The following is a 12,721-nucleotide window of genomic DNA, read 5'->3' as shown; positions in this document are numbered from 1 at the left end:
TCCTGTCAAATCAATCATGTTGCCCATGACCTTCTCCGACCACTAGCCTCCCTAACCTATTGCCTTGGCTTTGGGTCACTTAATATACCCAGCCTTAAAGACATTCAATGTTCTCCTATGCCTGATTCCACTACCACATTTCCCTCCCTCTAATCTGGATGATGCTGTTGGATTTTGGCTCTTACCTGTGCTTGAATGCTGCCAACCAGCATATTTTACATCTGTGCTCTTTGCTGGTCAAATCCCAACTCTCCTTCTCTGAGCTGCCCACTCCACTTCTCAACTGACATGTTAACGATACATTATGATCAAAGAACCAGGGCGCTGTGTGTCTAAAAGAGGTTTAAAATATTTTATTAGGGAACATACATCAATATTCAACAACGCTTAAATATTATGGCATCCATATTTAGAAGGACAATATAAATGCTTATAACCTGAACAGTCACTTTATTAAACAAATAAAATAAACTCCTTTTAAACAGTGAACTGTATGATTCATAAAGTATATTTTTTCAATAATTTATTCATCTGCTTAGGAATATGTACATTTGTTTCCTTCAAAAAAAATAACCGATGTGATTATTCACCACATCACATCATAAAACAAATGAACCTGTAAAAATGGGCATGTAGAAAATTCAGGAACACATAACCAGCACATTTCAAAGATACTGAATCGATTTGAAAGGAATTAGATGCTTCAGAAGCCATTGCAGTCAGCCTGGGTGTCATATATATGCATCAATACAAAATGCTGCAGCAAGTTCAAGTATAATGACTCACATACATGAACAACTTAGTCTGACTTGGGTGACAATTCTCTTTTACAGCATAGATCACATACCAAACTCAGCAAGGCTCAGATGAATTTTGTTTGTTCCACGGAGGGCAAGGTCATGATATCAACTCAATCAACCAAATACTAAAACCTGGAGAAGATGGCGTAGTCCACAAATACTGCATAGTTAGAAAATGTCCCTGCAGGGACCTTATTCACCGTGACAATTGCAAGGGCTACAGGAAAATCATAGCAGCTAAAATCAGCCAGTCAGCCCACATTTGCTTCTCTGGCAAAGTGGAAATGCCATGTTTGTATTTTGAACAGATCTAATGAGTAGACAAGCAGAAAAGCTGCAGTAAGCCAGGAAATGTTTTTAAAGCCAGGTTCATGTTTAAATGGCATCAGCTTTATTTACTAAAATATAGTTTTAATTTCACAGACAGAATGAACTTCCAGAATTATTTTCCTTAGTTCCAGCAAGTCAAGTCCTTCCCAACTGCTAATTGATTGTAGCAGTGCAGCTACACTCAGGTCTCATTTTATTTCAGTTGCTCCCACCACATCTGCTGCATTGGGTTTGCAAAATCTGCCAGTTACCCTTTGCTACTATAGCAGTGTCTTGATACCCACCTTCCAATGATGGATGTTGTGAAAGTAGCCTCGAGGGACTCTAGTGATTCTAGTGATTTATATTCTGCATTTTTGCATGGTGGGGAAAACTCCTTTTTAAAATATTATATGACATTTTTGTGCTAAAAACAATTCTTCAATTTTAAAAAACACTGAATTGCATCATGTAAGATTTACTTGCAAAGACTTCCTAAGCATTGGGTTATTCTTATGGATTAGCCACTTCATGTTCAACAAATGTTTATTTGCACAATGAGAAATAGACTTTTTTTTTTCTGTTTAGCCATCCCACTGTAATGCTGTGTGCTAAGCCTTGAAAACAAAGAGAATCAGACAACTGAGAAACCAAGGCCTTTCAATATTCAGTCAAGCCTAACATAGGAGCTCTAGCAGGAAATCCCCTGGCTCATAATTTACGGGTTCTTCCTTGTTTCATCCTTGGCTTAAACAAAGTAGGAAGAAAATCAGGCATGATTTTCCTGCATGGGACTTGAGGTATGAGGTTTGTAGAGCCAACTGGCTGCCATGAAATAGAAAGCTGATTTCCATGTGACCTGTCAAGCTGGAGGGAGAGGCAATCCCAGCACGTGTGTGAGGTTCACCAGTCCCTGGGCCTTTGCATGGGTTCAGTCCTTAGTTGCTTGGAACAACTCCTTCTGTTTCCCACTCCATTTTGTCCTCCAGGATCCAAATTAGAAGTCACCTTTTTGAAAAGCCTAACTCCAAGGGTGGCTTGGGTGCCTTACACTAAACTCTTTTGGTTCTGTGTGAATTCTTGTGCCACAGAGCTTTACCACATTTTACTATAATTGTTGACTTTCCTGTCCTCTCCATAGACCTTGAGGACAAGGACCATGTGTCCACCCTTGTTTCCTCCACTGTCTGGAGCTCTCCTTGAATATTACAGAATGGACAGAGGAGCAAAAGACTGCTGTGTGCAATGACAGCTTCCCTTGGAAAAAGGTGATTTGGTTATGCAGCATGGCTTCCTCAGCTTTTATGGAGGTGCTAGAATTTGAGGGACATGAAGAGAACTTTAGTGTTTAATGTTTAAGAATGCAACAGGGGAAGTCGTCCTGAGCAAAAATTGCACTATTTTCTCCCTAAATGTGTCTTTCTGTCTTTATATCCACAGTCACTCCTTAAATCACTATTGTCCCAGCACTGACAAGGGTAATATATTAGACTTGTGTCTTAGATGAATGCTTGATAAATAAGTAAATCCATCCAAATACAGTTTTCAGAGTTGGATTCAAAAGACAATGGGTAGCAGGAAAGGGACCTGGGCTGGGCACCTACTTCATTGGGCCGTGAAGACAGCACTAATGGACATGAAGTTGGCTTCATGTAATGAATGAGTATATGTTCCCTCACAAAAAAGGCACATTGACCTTTAATGAATTATGTTAATACTTTTAATGTACCAAGCATCATGTATCAACATGACTAAGATTGTACCCGTTTGTAGAGTGTAGAGTAAGAATTCTTACTACAAACTCAACATATCCATTTTCACGGTTATCTTTTACTTTGGTAGAGCTGGTTCTTTTTAAATGGAGGCCCATATTTATTTCCCTGTTGGTTAACGCAGTTCCGTTCTGGTCCCTCTGAGGTGATGTTCTCAGTTTTCCTTCCCCTAGCACTGAAAGAATGAAAAAACTTTTAAATGTGGGCCAACACCAACCCATTCACCCTTGCCCATAACTCGGCTTCCCAAAACCCAGAAGACCAAAATAGCCATAGACCGTGTTTACACAAAGCAGAGTTGGGCCAAGAACTTTATCCCCGAAAGTGACTTTCCCCTTCCATGTAAAACAAGTTTGAGATTCCGAGTTGAGAAACCATTTGGCAGGGAGATGGTGGCAGGTCCCTGTCAAGCACAGCCTCTGAGTATGGCTGCCTGCCCCACACAGACTGAGCCATGGGGAGTGGAGCTTGCAGTATGGATTTTCCTGTCAAGCCACCTGCATGGAAGGGGCCTGCAGATCATTTAAGAGGGTCCATAGAAGTACCAAGGTTCTCACTGACAACTTGAAATTAGAGCTGAGACTGAGTTGATGTTTCCATGATGTGGGTTTCAGTTTTGACTGAAATAAAAACTGCCTATGGGTCATGACTGGGAATTTGCTGTTTTATCTTCTAAACACTTCTGACAGTAACCCAGGCCAGGTGGTGCCCTATTTCTTTAGATGGTTTTAAACCGAAACCTTGCTTCAAATTTTCTACTGCTTTCCAGTGGCCAAAATCATTTCTCTTTCTCATAGCATCATTTCCATAAACACAGACACACATCTTTTATATAATGACTGCATGCTACACAGTGTCTTTCATAGAACAACCATCATAACAAAATACTTCCTACTGCCAAGTAAGTAGTTAATTTGAAAGAGATTACAACCGCTGGCCCTCAGACAGGTACTCTTGTTCTGGGCTGCCTATAATCTGAGAACTTGGCTTCAAAGTAGTTCAGTGAGTCTGATTTTTAAAAATTAAAGCAGAATGCTCTGGTGAGGGTATTTCTAATCCAAAGAAAATAGCATAGTTGTGGTAGGCAGTGGGGGCAGTGGGGGTGTTGATAACAGAAACTTGGAATTTGGTGCCTGCATTCTAAACTTAGGAATGATAGCCAAGCAATGGTACCACACCTCTTGTGACTTTCTCATGAAAGACTAATTAGTGTCTTGAACTGGTAACGACCCACTTCTGGACACAGATCAACCCGAACTGGGATTTATGGAAAGCAAAGTGAAAGACTTAATTCCATCTTTTCCTGCTTGTGGAGTTCTCAGTGCTTTAAGATACCTTAAAGGTGTTATAATAAAGTTGTATTTATATAGCATTTGGGAGGGGAAATGAAGACAGAGAAAGAGTGCTAGCATTTATTGGGGGGGTCTACTATGATTCTGTGTGCTGTATCAGCCCATGAGGCATTTTTATGTGTGCCAGTTTATTTGCTTACCTCATTTCACAGTGGAGGAAAATGCAGTCAAAAGAGGTCAAATGACTTGTTCAGGATGTCTTAGGTAATAAGATGGGGCCTGGAATTCAGCCCAGGCCTTGTGGCTCCCAGTCCATGGCTCTTCCCACAACCCTACTGATAAGATCCTGCTAGTTCTCCTCTGATGACTGGTTCTCGGTGGAAGAGATAAGGTCAGGCCAAGCCAATGGCCAGGACAGGTGAATTAAGTGCAGGAAGAGGTCCTGGAAGGCTCAACTCTTTCCAGTCTTTGTCCTTTTCCTTACTCCCTGCAGACTTTACTCTGTATTCTTCTCACACCCATATCACTGTACCGGTTCTCTGTGAAAACGCTTCTTTTGTAAGGTGACTGTAAAGTCTTACATTTTAGAGGAGCTGGATGGCCCAGGCATTTGAGCATCTCTTGATTTCTGCTCAGGTCATGATCTCACAGTCGGGAGATTGAGCCCCACAACAGTCTCTTTGCTGGGTGTGGAGCTTGTGTGGGATTCTCTTTCCCTTTCCCTCTGCCCCTCTTCCTGCTCATGTACTCTCTTTCTCTCTCTTTTCCAAATAAATAAATTAAAAAATAATCTTACATTTTATCATTTCCAAATGTGCAAAGGACTTGGCACATAGTAGATGCTCTAAACGTATTTTCTCCTACTTAAACTTTATACCTCATCACAGTGCATCATACGGAGCGCACTCATTTCCTTGTCTGCAATATTGGGTTAAGTAGGTGTGGTGTTACTGGAAAGTGGGCTGCCTGTGACTTGTTATACCCTAGAGACAAAAGGAGCTATTTTCTTCCCTCTGCATTTGATGAAGAAAGCATGTGTTTTGATTCAGGCTTTAAAAGCTGAAGCAAATTTTCTGTTGCAGAATGTCAGTGAGTGTGTGCTGAAGTTTAGCTATCAGGGTGGCATGTGATGTTCAGGATAGGAAGGCAGAGGGTGAAGTGAGCTCCTGGAGATGGAGATATAAGCAAGTGTGGGACCCTCCTTTTTAATCCAATTAGCCCCTAGACAATGTTCAACTCCCCCTTAAGAGAGTATGTAGAAAACTAATAATTATTTAAATGTTTGTAATACTTGCTTGTTTTGCTCTTTTTTTTTTTAAGATTTTATTTATTTATTCATGAGAGACATAGAGAGAGAGGCAGAGACATAGGTAGAGGGAGAAGCAGGCTCTCCGTGAGGAGTCTGATGCGGGACTTGATTCTGGACCCTGGGATCATGACCTGGTCCAAAGGCAGACACTCAACCACTGAGCCACTCAGGCAGCCCTTGTTTTGCTCTTAAAAAGATTTCATCACTTTACTTTTTTAATAGCCTTCTTGTCAGATTGCATTTGGGCACCCTTTATTTTTGATTAAAGCTGCCCATCCACCTACCTATTCATCAAAGCTCCCTCTTTCCCTGCCCTCTACAAGGACTGTCATCTCTGCCAGGACACACGGGCTGGGTGGGGGAGGTGCTGCGGACTGCAGAGCATTCATCCTGCTGCTCCCCAGCTTTTGATTAATGAGCCAGAGGCTTTCCAACCTTTGAAACTTCAATTAGCCAAGCTGCAGAGCTGAAACCTTTTCATTATGAAGATAAAGCTGGGTTTAGCAAAAGGAATGGAGACCAGACTGGGGAAGAAAAACAAGTTTTTTTCTCCCTTCTCCTCCTCCTCCTCTTCCTCCTCCTTCTTCTTCTTTCTTCTTTCTTCTTTCTTCTTTCTTCTTTCTTCTTCTTCTTTCTTTTAGTGGATAAATCAATAAGCCATTGCTACACTCAATCAAATCTGTTATTGGATGGTTTGGGCTTAAATACACTTACTACTCTGGTAGGCCCTGGCTTTTCACGTGATTTTTCCTCCTGTAATTTCTAGATGGGATTATAACTGGTGAAGCACAAAGTTTTAGCCATCAAGGCTGTTCCATTGTGATGGATATTGCAGGGCCAGAAACCCTTCCAATTTGAGAAGTGCCCCAGGGAGGGGGCAGTGGCACGGGAAACCAAAGTGGCATTGTTCCTTGCCCAGAAAGCATGACGGGAGATGCTATGCAGTTAGAGCAGTCCTGATCCTTCCAAATGAGGGTAAATGTTCTTTGTTTCTCAGCAGGAACCAGGCAGGAGAGAAGATATCATTCCATGGCTGCCAGGGAAGTACTATGCCAGCAATCAATTTGTCTACTATAAAAGGCTTAGGTGGGGTTGATGAAACAGAAATGGGACTGAATTTCTCAAGAGAAGCAAGGTGACCAGGCCAAGACACTCTAAAGCCACATGGTATGGACAGCAGCACTCGACAGGCAGGAACTGCCATGGCTAAGACCCTAAACTAGAGGCTCTGAGGGCTGGGGCAGGACTACTGGGAGGTGGTCTCAAGAGGATTAGAATTAAAATGCCTTTGAGCAGGGAATGGCTGTTTCCCACTCATATCCAATCAAGTTAAGTGTCGCTTCCTTTCCTTTATTCTTTCTAGGTTGTGAGACATGGTGTAGGAAAAGCTACCTGAAGGCTCATTAGCACCCATTTTCCATGCTGCTATTGACATAGGGCAGACATGACTGAAATGGCGTTAGGTCCCCCATCGCTGGGATTGGGGCCCCGAGGTGATCACAGCCTACGGCGTGCTCCTCTGTGACCCATTTCCTGGCACTGGGTTCTGCTGTTGATTCTTCACCCGATTTTACCGCATCTCACCTTGCTTTCAGGGTGCAGGGGCTGTCCCATTCATAGACAGTGGTCTGCTTTCCTGGATGCAGAGGTCTCCGAGATTCAGTGCTTGCCTGACTCAAGATAGCAGATAACTTGGGATTCCCCATGGCTGTGCTCTGCACTCTGATTAGAATCCCACTATAACTTTTCAGAAGTCCTATTACTACTTGAGCCTTCCTGGTGGGGCATCTGATATTTCCAAATGCCCTGTGGACCTGGTCTCCCAGCCCCTGCCTGTAACTAGTGCTTGGCTCTGGTCCCTTGTCTCTTTTTGCTCAGCAGGAGCAAGGATCCTTAGCTAGGATCCCTCGGGGGCTGAGGACAGTTCTGGGCATCTGAAATGTCATGACAGCTCCCTCTCTCCAGGAGTTTTAATCTGGTTGAAAGACAGAACTTGTATGGGTGCAAAGTACTTTTAAAGTGAAAAAAAATATAGATTTTTAAAAAAGCAACAGAAAGATAAAAAATAGAGTGCACAATTAACTATCGAACACAGTTTAGAGACAAATACTGTAGGAACTCAGAGAAGATAGTCAGGAAGGGCTGAATCTGAACTTTTGATTTGGGGGAAAGAATTGTGGATAAGATTTTATAGGCAGAAAGGAGAGAATGGGGAGAATGGTTTATGGGGTAAATTGTCCCTTCCCAACCCCAATTTTATATGTTGAATTCCTAACCCCCAGGACTTCAGAATGAGACTGCATTTGGAGAAAGTTTCTTTAAAGAGGCGGTTAAGGTTAAATGAGGTCATTGGGGTGGGCCCTGATGCAATCAGGCTGTGTCCTTAGAAAAAGAGAGAAGAGGGAAGAGGGAAGGTGATGTACGGACACTGGGAGAAGGTGGCCAGCCACAAGCTGAGGAGTGAGGCCTCAGAAGAGACAACCTTGCAGACCCTCGATCTCAGATGTCCAAACTCCAGAACTTTGAGAGAATAAACATCTGTGTTGAAGCCTCCAGTCCGGGGTACTTTGCTTTGACGCCCCAGCAGACTACCACAGGGGGGTTACACATGCATGGAGCTGTGTCAGCAAAAACAGGAGAGGACCCTCTTCGTAGAGGAGAGAGGTTCCTGGCACAGAGTTATGATGAGAGAATAGAGAGAGTCCATGAACAAGTTCCAGCGGCAGAGTTGCTGGCAGGGACGGGGACAGATGGGAGCACCAGCCAAGGAGCACCTGTCACCTGGTTGAGTTCTGTTCAGTTTTGCTTAGGGTATGCCTTCTGAGGGAGTAATCATTGCTTAATGCTAACCTGAAACCAGGTTTGCTTTGGGATTAATCACGTCTTGAAGGCACTAGGGCCTAAGAGGGAGAATGAAAGGTAAAGGCACACAGAGGCTAGAGACAAACGATGCAGAAGAGAATGAGAAGGTGACATCGTAGGGCTCAGTAAAGACTTCCAAAATGTCAGAGCGAGAGGTGGCGACTGGTAAAAGAGGTGCTCACCCATGGGTGGGCATGGAAATAACAGGAAACCACACTTGACCAGCAGCACGTTGTGTCTGCACCTGCTTTCAAGTGGAACTGACAAGTGCAGACAGACAGTCATGGGGGCACAGGTATAAGTCCTCACGGGGGCGCCCATCTCCTGCCCGGGGCTCCCCGAGGCTTCAGGGACACCAGCTTGCAGTCTCAGGCCTGACTTGGGGAGGGGACAGAGGAGCTGCGGGAAGCCCCCTTTGCCACCCAGGGCAATGCACAGAGCAGGGTATCCATGGGAACAGGCACCCTCTGGGGCCAGGGTACCTACCCCATCATTTGTTGCTTGTCAGTCTGAAAAAAGTAGAGGGTGAATCATGGAGAGAGAGGCAGGGACAAGGAAAGGAGACTGGGAAGGACGGAGGGACAGGATCAAAGCTGAAGGGAACACAGAGAGGAAGGGTAGCTGCCACAGAGCACCAGCCCAGGCCTTCCTTTCTGGGCCCAACCGAGGCACTGCTGTTAGTACCAATATTTTTGATAGTGTTCCATTATTTCATATATTACTGATGTCATTATCAATATCTGCAGGTCCTTTCTCATCAGTTCTGCACCTGCTACCATCCCATGTTCTACCCCCCTCGCCCCGGCCCTGGCCCTGTCACCGAGTCTCAGGTCTCAACACTGTGGATCTTGTCCTAGGCCACCAGAAGAGCACCCCTCGTTTCCAACTGACAGCATCTGTCTCCCCTCACTGCCCGAGAGGACGGGGACGGGCATGCTAGCTTTGAGAGTCATGGCTTCATCGTTGCAGGGGATGGCTGAATGTTTCTCCATGGCAATGTCATTTTTAGTCTAGTAAGGTGATTTCAGGCTTAAACTGAAATGAGAAACAGGGAAAGAAGAAGGAAAAGGATGAAGAAGAGAAGAAGTCCCGCTCGAAGTGAATTTTTGTCTTTGGAAGATGTCCCTCCCCTCCAACATCTCTTTCTGTTACCCTGTTTCTTGGTGATCCCCAAGGTGGACCCTCAGATGTCCTGGCACAGGGTACCACAGTCAGAAGTCCTTCCCAAGGAGCCAGGTATGGCCCCCAATGGCCTCTTGGGACCACCACTTCAACAGGCTCCAGTGCTCCGGGAGGGATTTCACATCAGCTGTGGGCAAATGGCACCCACGGGTTGTTGCTACTTGCAGAGTCAGCTGGGTTATGCTGGGAAATTTTGCCAGTGGGGTGAAAAGCTGAAAGACCCTGTCTCCACCCCATGGATGCCCTGGACTTCTGCTGCCTACCTGTTCTACAGAACCTAACAGTAGGCAGGGGTGGTGGGTGTTTCCCTCTTGTCCCAATACCTGGGTAAAAGTTACAATGACCTGCTAGAGTATGTCTTTTGGGTGAATGGGTTACACAGAGCAGCCTCCTCCTCCCCCCAAGTATGAACTTGTCACTTCATCTAAAAAATTATGCAGGTTGGAAATATTAATGTGGTCAGGTAGAGATATATCAATGGTATATTTAAAAAAAAAAAGATGCTTGTAAGTTGAACACTGAAATCCACTGCTTAGCATTATTATTGTTCCTATACCATAAGTTAGAGATAGCATAGATCAAGGATGGCAAATTAGGACAATGGGCTAAATCTGGCTCATGGCTGTTTGTTTTTTTTTTGCTTCTTTGTTTTTTGTTTTGTAGGGTTGTTCCCTCAAAAAGCAAAAAACAAAAAAGAAGATGCGACAAAGAGTGTATGCAATGCCTCAAATATTTACTATCTAGCTATTTACAGAAAATGTTTGCCAACCCCAGGTGTACGTTAAATATATTTTATTTTTTTACTTGGTCTGGGAACACCCTTCTCCTCCCCCATCTGTAACAATGATTCTTGGAAAAATTTGTTCTTGACTTGCAACAGATGAACTTGGAACACACCCAGCTCATAAGCTGGGGATTGTCTGCGCCTCTTGGGACTTTTTTTTTTTTTTTTTTGGTGCCAAATGCAGTGCCTGGTGCAGGAGAGGAAGCAAGCAGCTTGCTGACAATGACAAAAGGATGTAACAACAACCCTCAGGCTCACTGGAAGAGGAGCTTCTAGAAACTTCTTTTGCGACCTTTGCATTCCTGAGGTTCTTAAGGTGTTAATCACTGCTGGCTTTGCCTTGCTTGTCACCCTGTTGAGCAAACCAAGAATCCCTTGCCCCGATTACTTCCTTAGCTCTGGTGCTGCCTATCTAGGGAGAAAGAACAGAATCACATCTGTTTGTCCTTTAGCCAATGAGAAAAGCATAGACAAATATGCACTCAGAACAATCTTGTATTGCCCAGCCGCTGGCAGGGGCAGAATAGGAGAGAAGGTGCCAATGGAACTGAAAATATGGATCAGAGATGAACGAGTGACATAGGAAATTCATGGTCTCAAGAAACACAGAGGACCCTGGGGATACTGAGGGTATCATGGAAAACAGAGTCAGAGGCTGGATTTGGGGCTATTCAAAGCATCATCCTTAAGTCTCTATGTCTCCGTGTTTCTTCATATGTTAAGTATAGATAATACACCCTTCCTTCTCTTTGTCCCTCACAGAGATGACTTGAGATAGGCGAAATTACTTGGATAAGTACACAGTGTTACATAAATGGGAAGACATACAAGCTTATGTTGGGACTTCCTGTCTTAGCTTCTTTTCTATTGCATCTGAAGGCACCTCCTGTACTCAGGCTTCTTTTTTTTTTTTTTTTTTTTTCGTACTCAGGCTTCTTAATAGACTGGTGCCTTCATTATTGTTTTCTACAAATGCAGTGTGAATTTGCTTGTAGATTTTTTTCACCTGATTAAGTCTGTATTTCTCATAGTTTAGCTCTAATCATTTCCAGCTTATGATGTGGCCATGTTGACTGCAATATAGAGGGAAAGTGATGTAACGACTCCTGAGCCACATGGAAAGGAAAGACAATCAGTTTGTCTTTGGAAATGAAGAAGCAACCAGCTTCAGGACAGTTCCTTGCTTATCAGTTGCAGCAAAGTGTTACTAAACCAAGCATCCTGCTTTGAGCGATGTCCAGGGTAAGTCTTCCTCTTCCTTCTCAACACTGCCCCCTGCCCACCATCATAACCTTCCTTTTAGGTAGGAGACTCAGGAATCCGTGTTGCGGTAGCAAAGAAGAAATGATATTTTCCTGCACAGAGCAGATAAGCTCCATCCTGTGCCCCCACGACATCTGGGTCTGGGGCAGGGGGCATGAGTGAGGCAGTGCTGATGGGAACAATGGAAGAGCCTGGGTGTCCTCTGCCGAAATCCTAACTTGCTTTTGCCAGCCCAGTCACCAAAGTCATCTCCACTTGCTCATCTTGCAGGGACTTTGGAGGGCCAGGAGGCCACTGTTGTCATTGCTTTTTGAAGACGGTGGACCCCTCAGCAGCCTGGACTCAGCCCTGCTCCCCAGCACAGTATGTAGACAAGGAGCAGGTGCCAACAGTGTTCCAACCAGGCTGGACCGGAGCTGTGTGCAGGTGGTTTCAGGATTAAAAGTCCTAGTAGTATAAAAAGAAATCAGAGTAACAGTGAGCACACCTCTATTGCCTTCCTACTGGCCACCATTGCCTTCTTTTTGGTCACCCTATTTTTGCTTGCAGAGTTTACCTTCCATGTGCTTGGGCTCCCTTCTCCCTTTGTTGACGAGCAGAGCTCTTTCCTTAATTAAGTCAACAAGTACTCATACGCAGAGGCAGCATCTCTTTTGGCAAGAGGACCTGTGCAGAACCAACCCCAGAAGCAAATGAGAATGTTTGTCAAGCTCTGATTAAGTAGCTGTGATTCAAGAGTGAATAATTACCTGCCCCAGCAAAGAGTTCCTAAAACGTTCTCACTCCTAGGCCGTGACCACGAGACTTACTAGACCAGAAGGTCTGGTGATGGGTTGGTTCACTTTGAGGCGCTGAGGCAATCTGAGATACTCAGGGCATAAAGCTTTCATTTGCAAAAAGGAATCCAAGAACAAGTGGACACCAGCTAACCCACAGCCATGGCTGCCAACTGGTTATTCATTTTCAAAGACTGCCTATGTCTCTGGGCACCTGGGGATCAGCATTATGAGCTGTTCCCCTACGGGGACATGCATGAAATCCACGTGTTTGACGTGCTCTCTGGGCTCTGTGTAATACCTGGTGAAATATCTCTTATTCCTTCTCTCTGTCTCTTCAACTCAAATAAAAAAAAAAATGTTGGAATACAG

General features: G+C 44.3%; 1 protein-coding gene and 1 long non-coding RNA gene across 7 annotated transcripts in view; one reads left to right on the top strand and one right to left on the bottom strand.

Annotated features, from left to right (window-relative positions):
- Positions 1 to 12,715, top strand: part of LOC112670133 (uncharacterized) — a 40,334-nt gene extending 27,619 nt beyond the window's left edge. The window contains exons 3-4 of the long non-coding RNA XR_007405866.1: positions 11,363 to 11,552; positions 11,844 to 12,715. This is a non-coding gene — a long non-coding RNA (uncharacterized LOC112670133). The remainder of the gene's footprint in view (positions 1 to 11,362; positions 11,553 to 11,843) is intronic.
- The window catches only part of ADRA1A (adrenoceptor alpha 1A), a 119,667-nt gene continuing 107,284 nt past the window's right edge, over positions 339 to 12,721 (bottom strand). For 2 of the 6 annotated variants that reach the window (XR_004818625.2, XR_003142456.3), the window contains exons 4-5: positions 12,130 to 12,239; positions 11,882 to 12,020 (exon numbers count right to left, since the gene is read on the bottom strand). Coding sequence is in view for 4 of the 6 variants with exons in the window: in XM_049101197.1 (XP_048957154.1) it covers positions 12,192 to 12,239 (48 nt within the window). In the remaining 2 variants the exon portion in view is untranslated. The other 4 variants (XM_025463031.3, XM_025463032.3, XM_049101197.1 and 1 more) reach the window with 2 other exon arrangements.

This window comes from Canis lupus, chromosome 25 (assembly GCF_003254725.2).
Source record: "Canis lupus dingo isolate Sandy chromosome 25, ASM325472v2, whole genome shotgun sequence".
NCBI lineage: Eukaryota > Metazoa > Chordata > Mammalia > Carnivora > Canidae > Canis > Canis lupus.
This window is presented reverse-complemented; position numbering and strand designations above follow the sequence as displayed.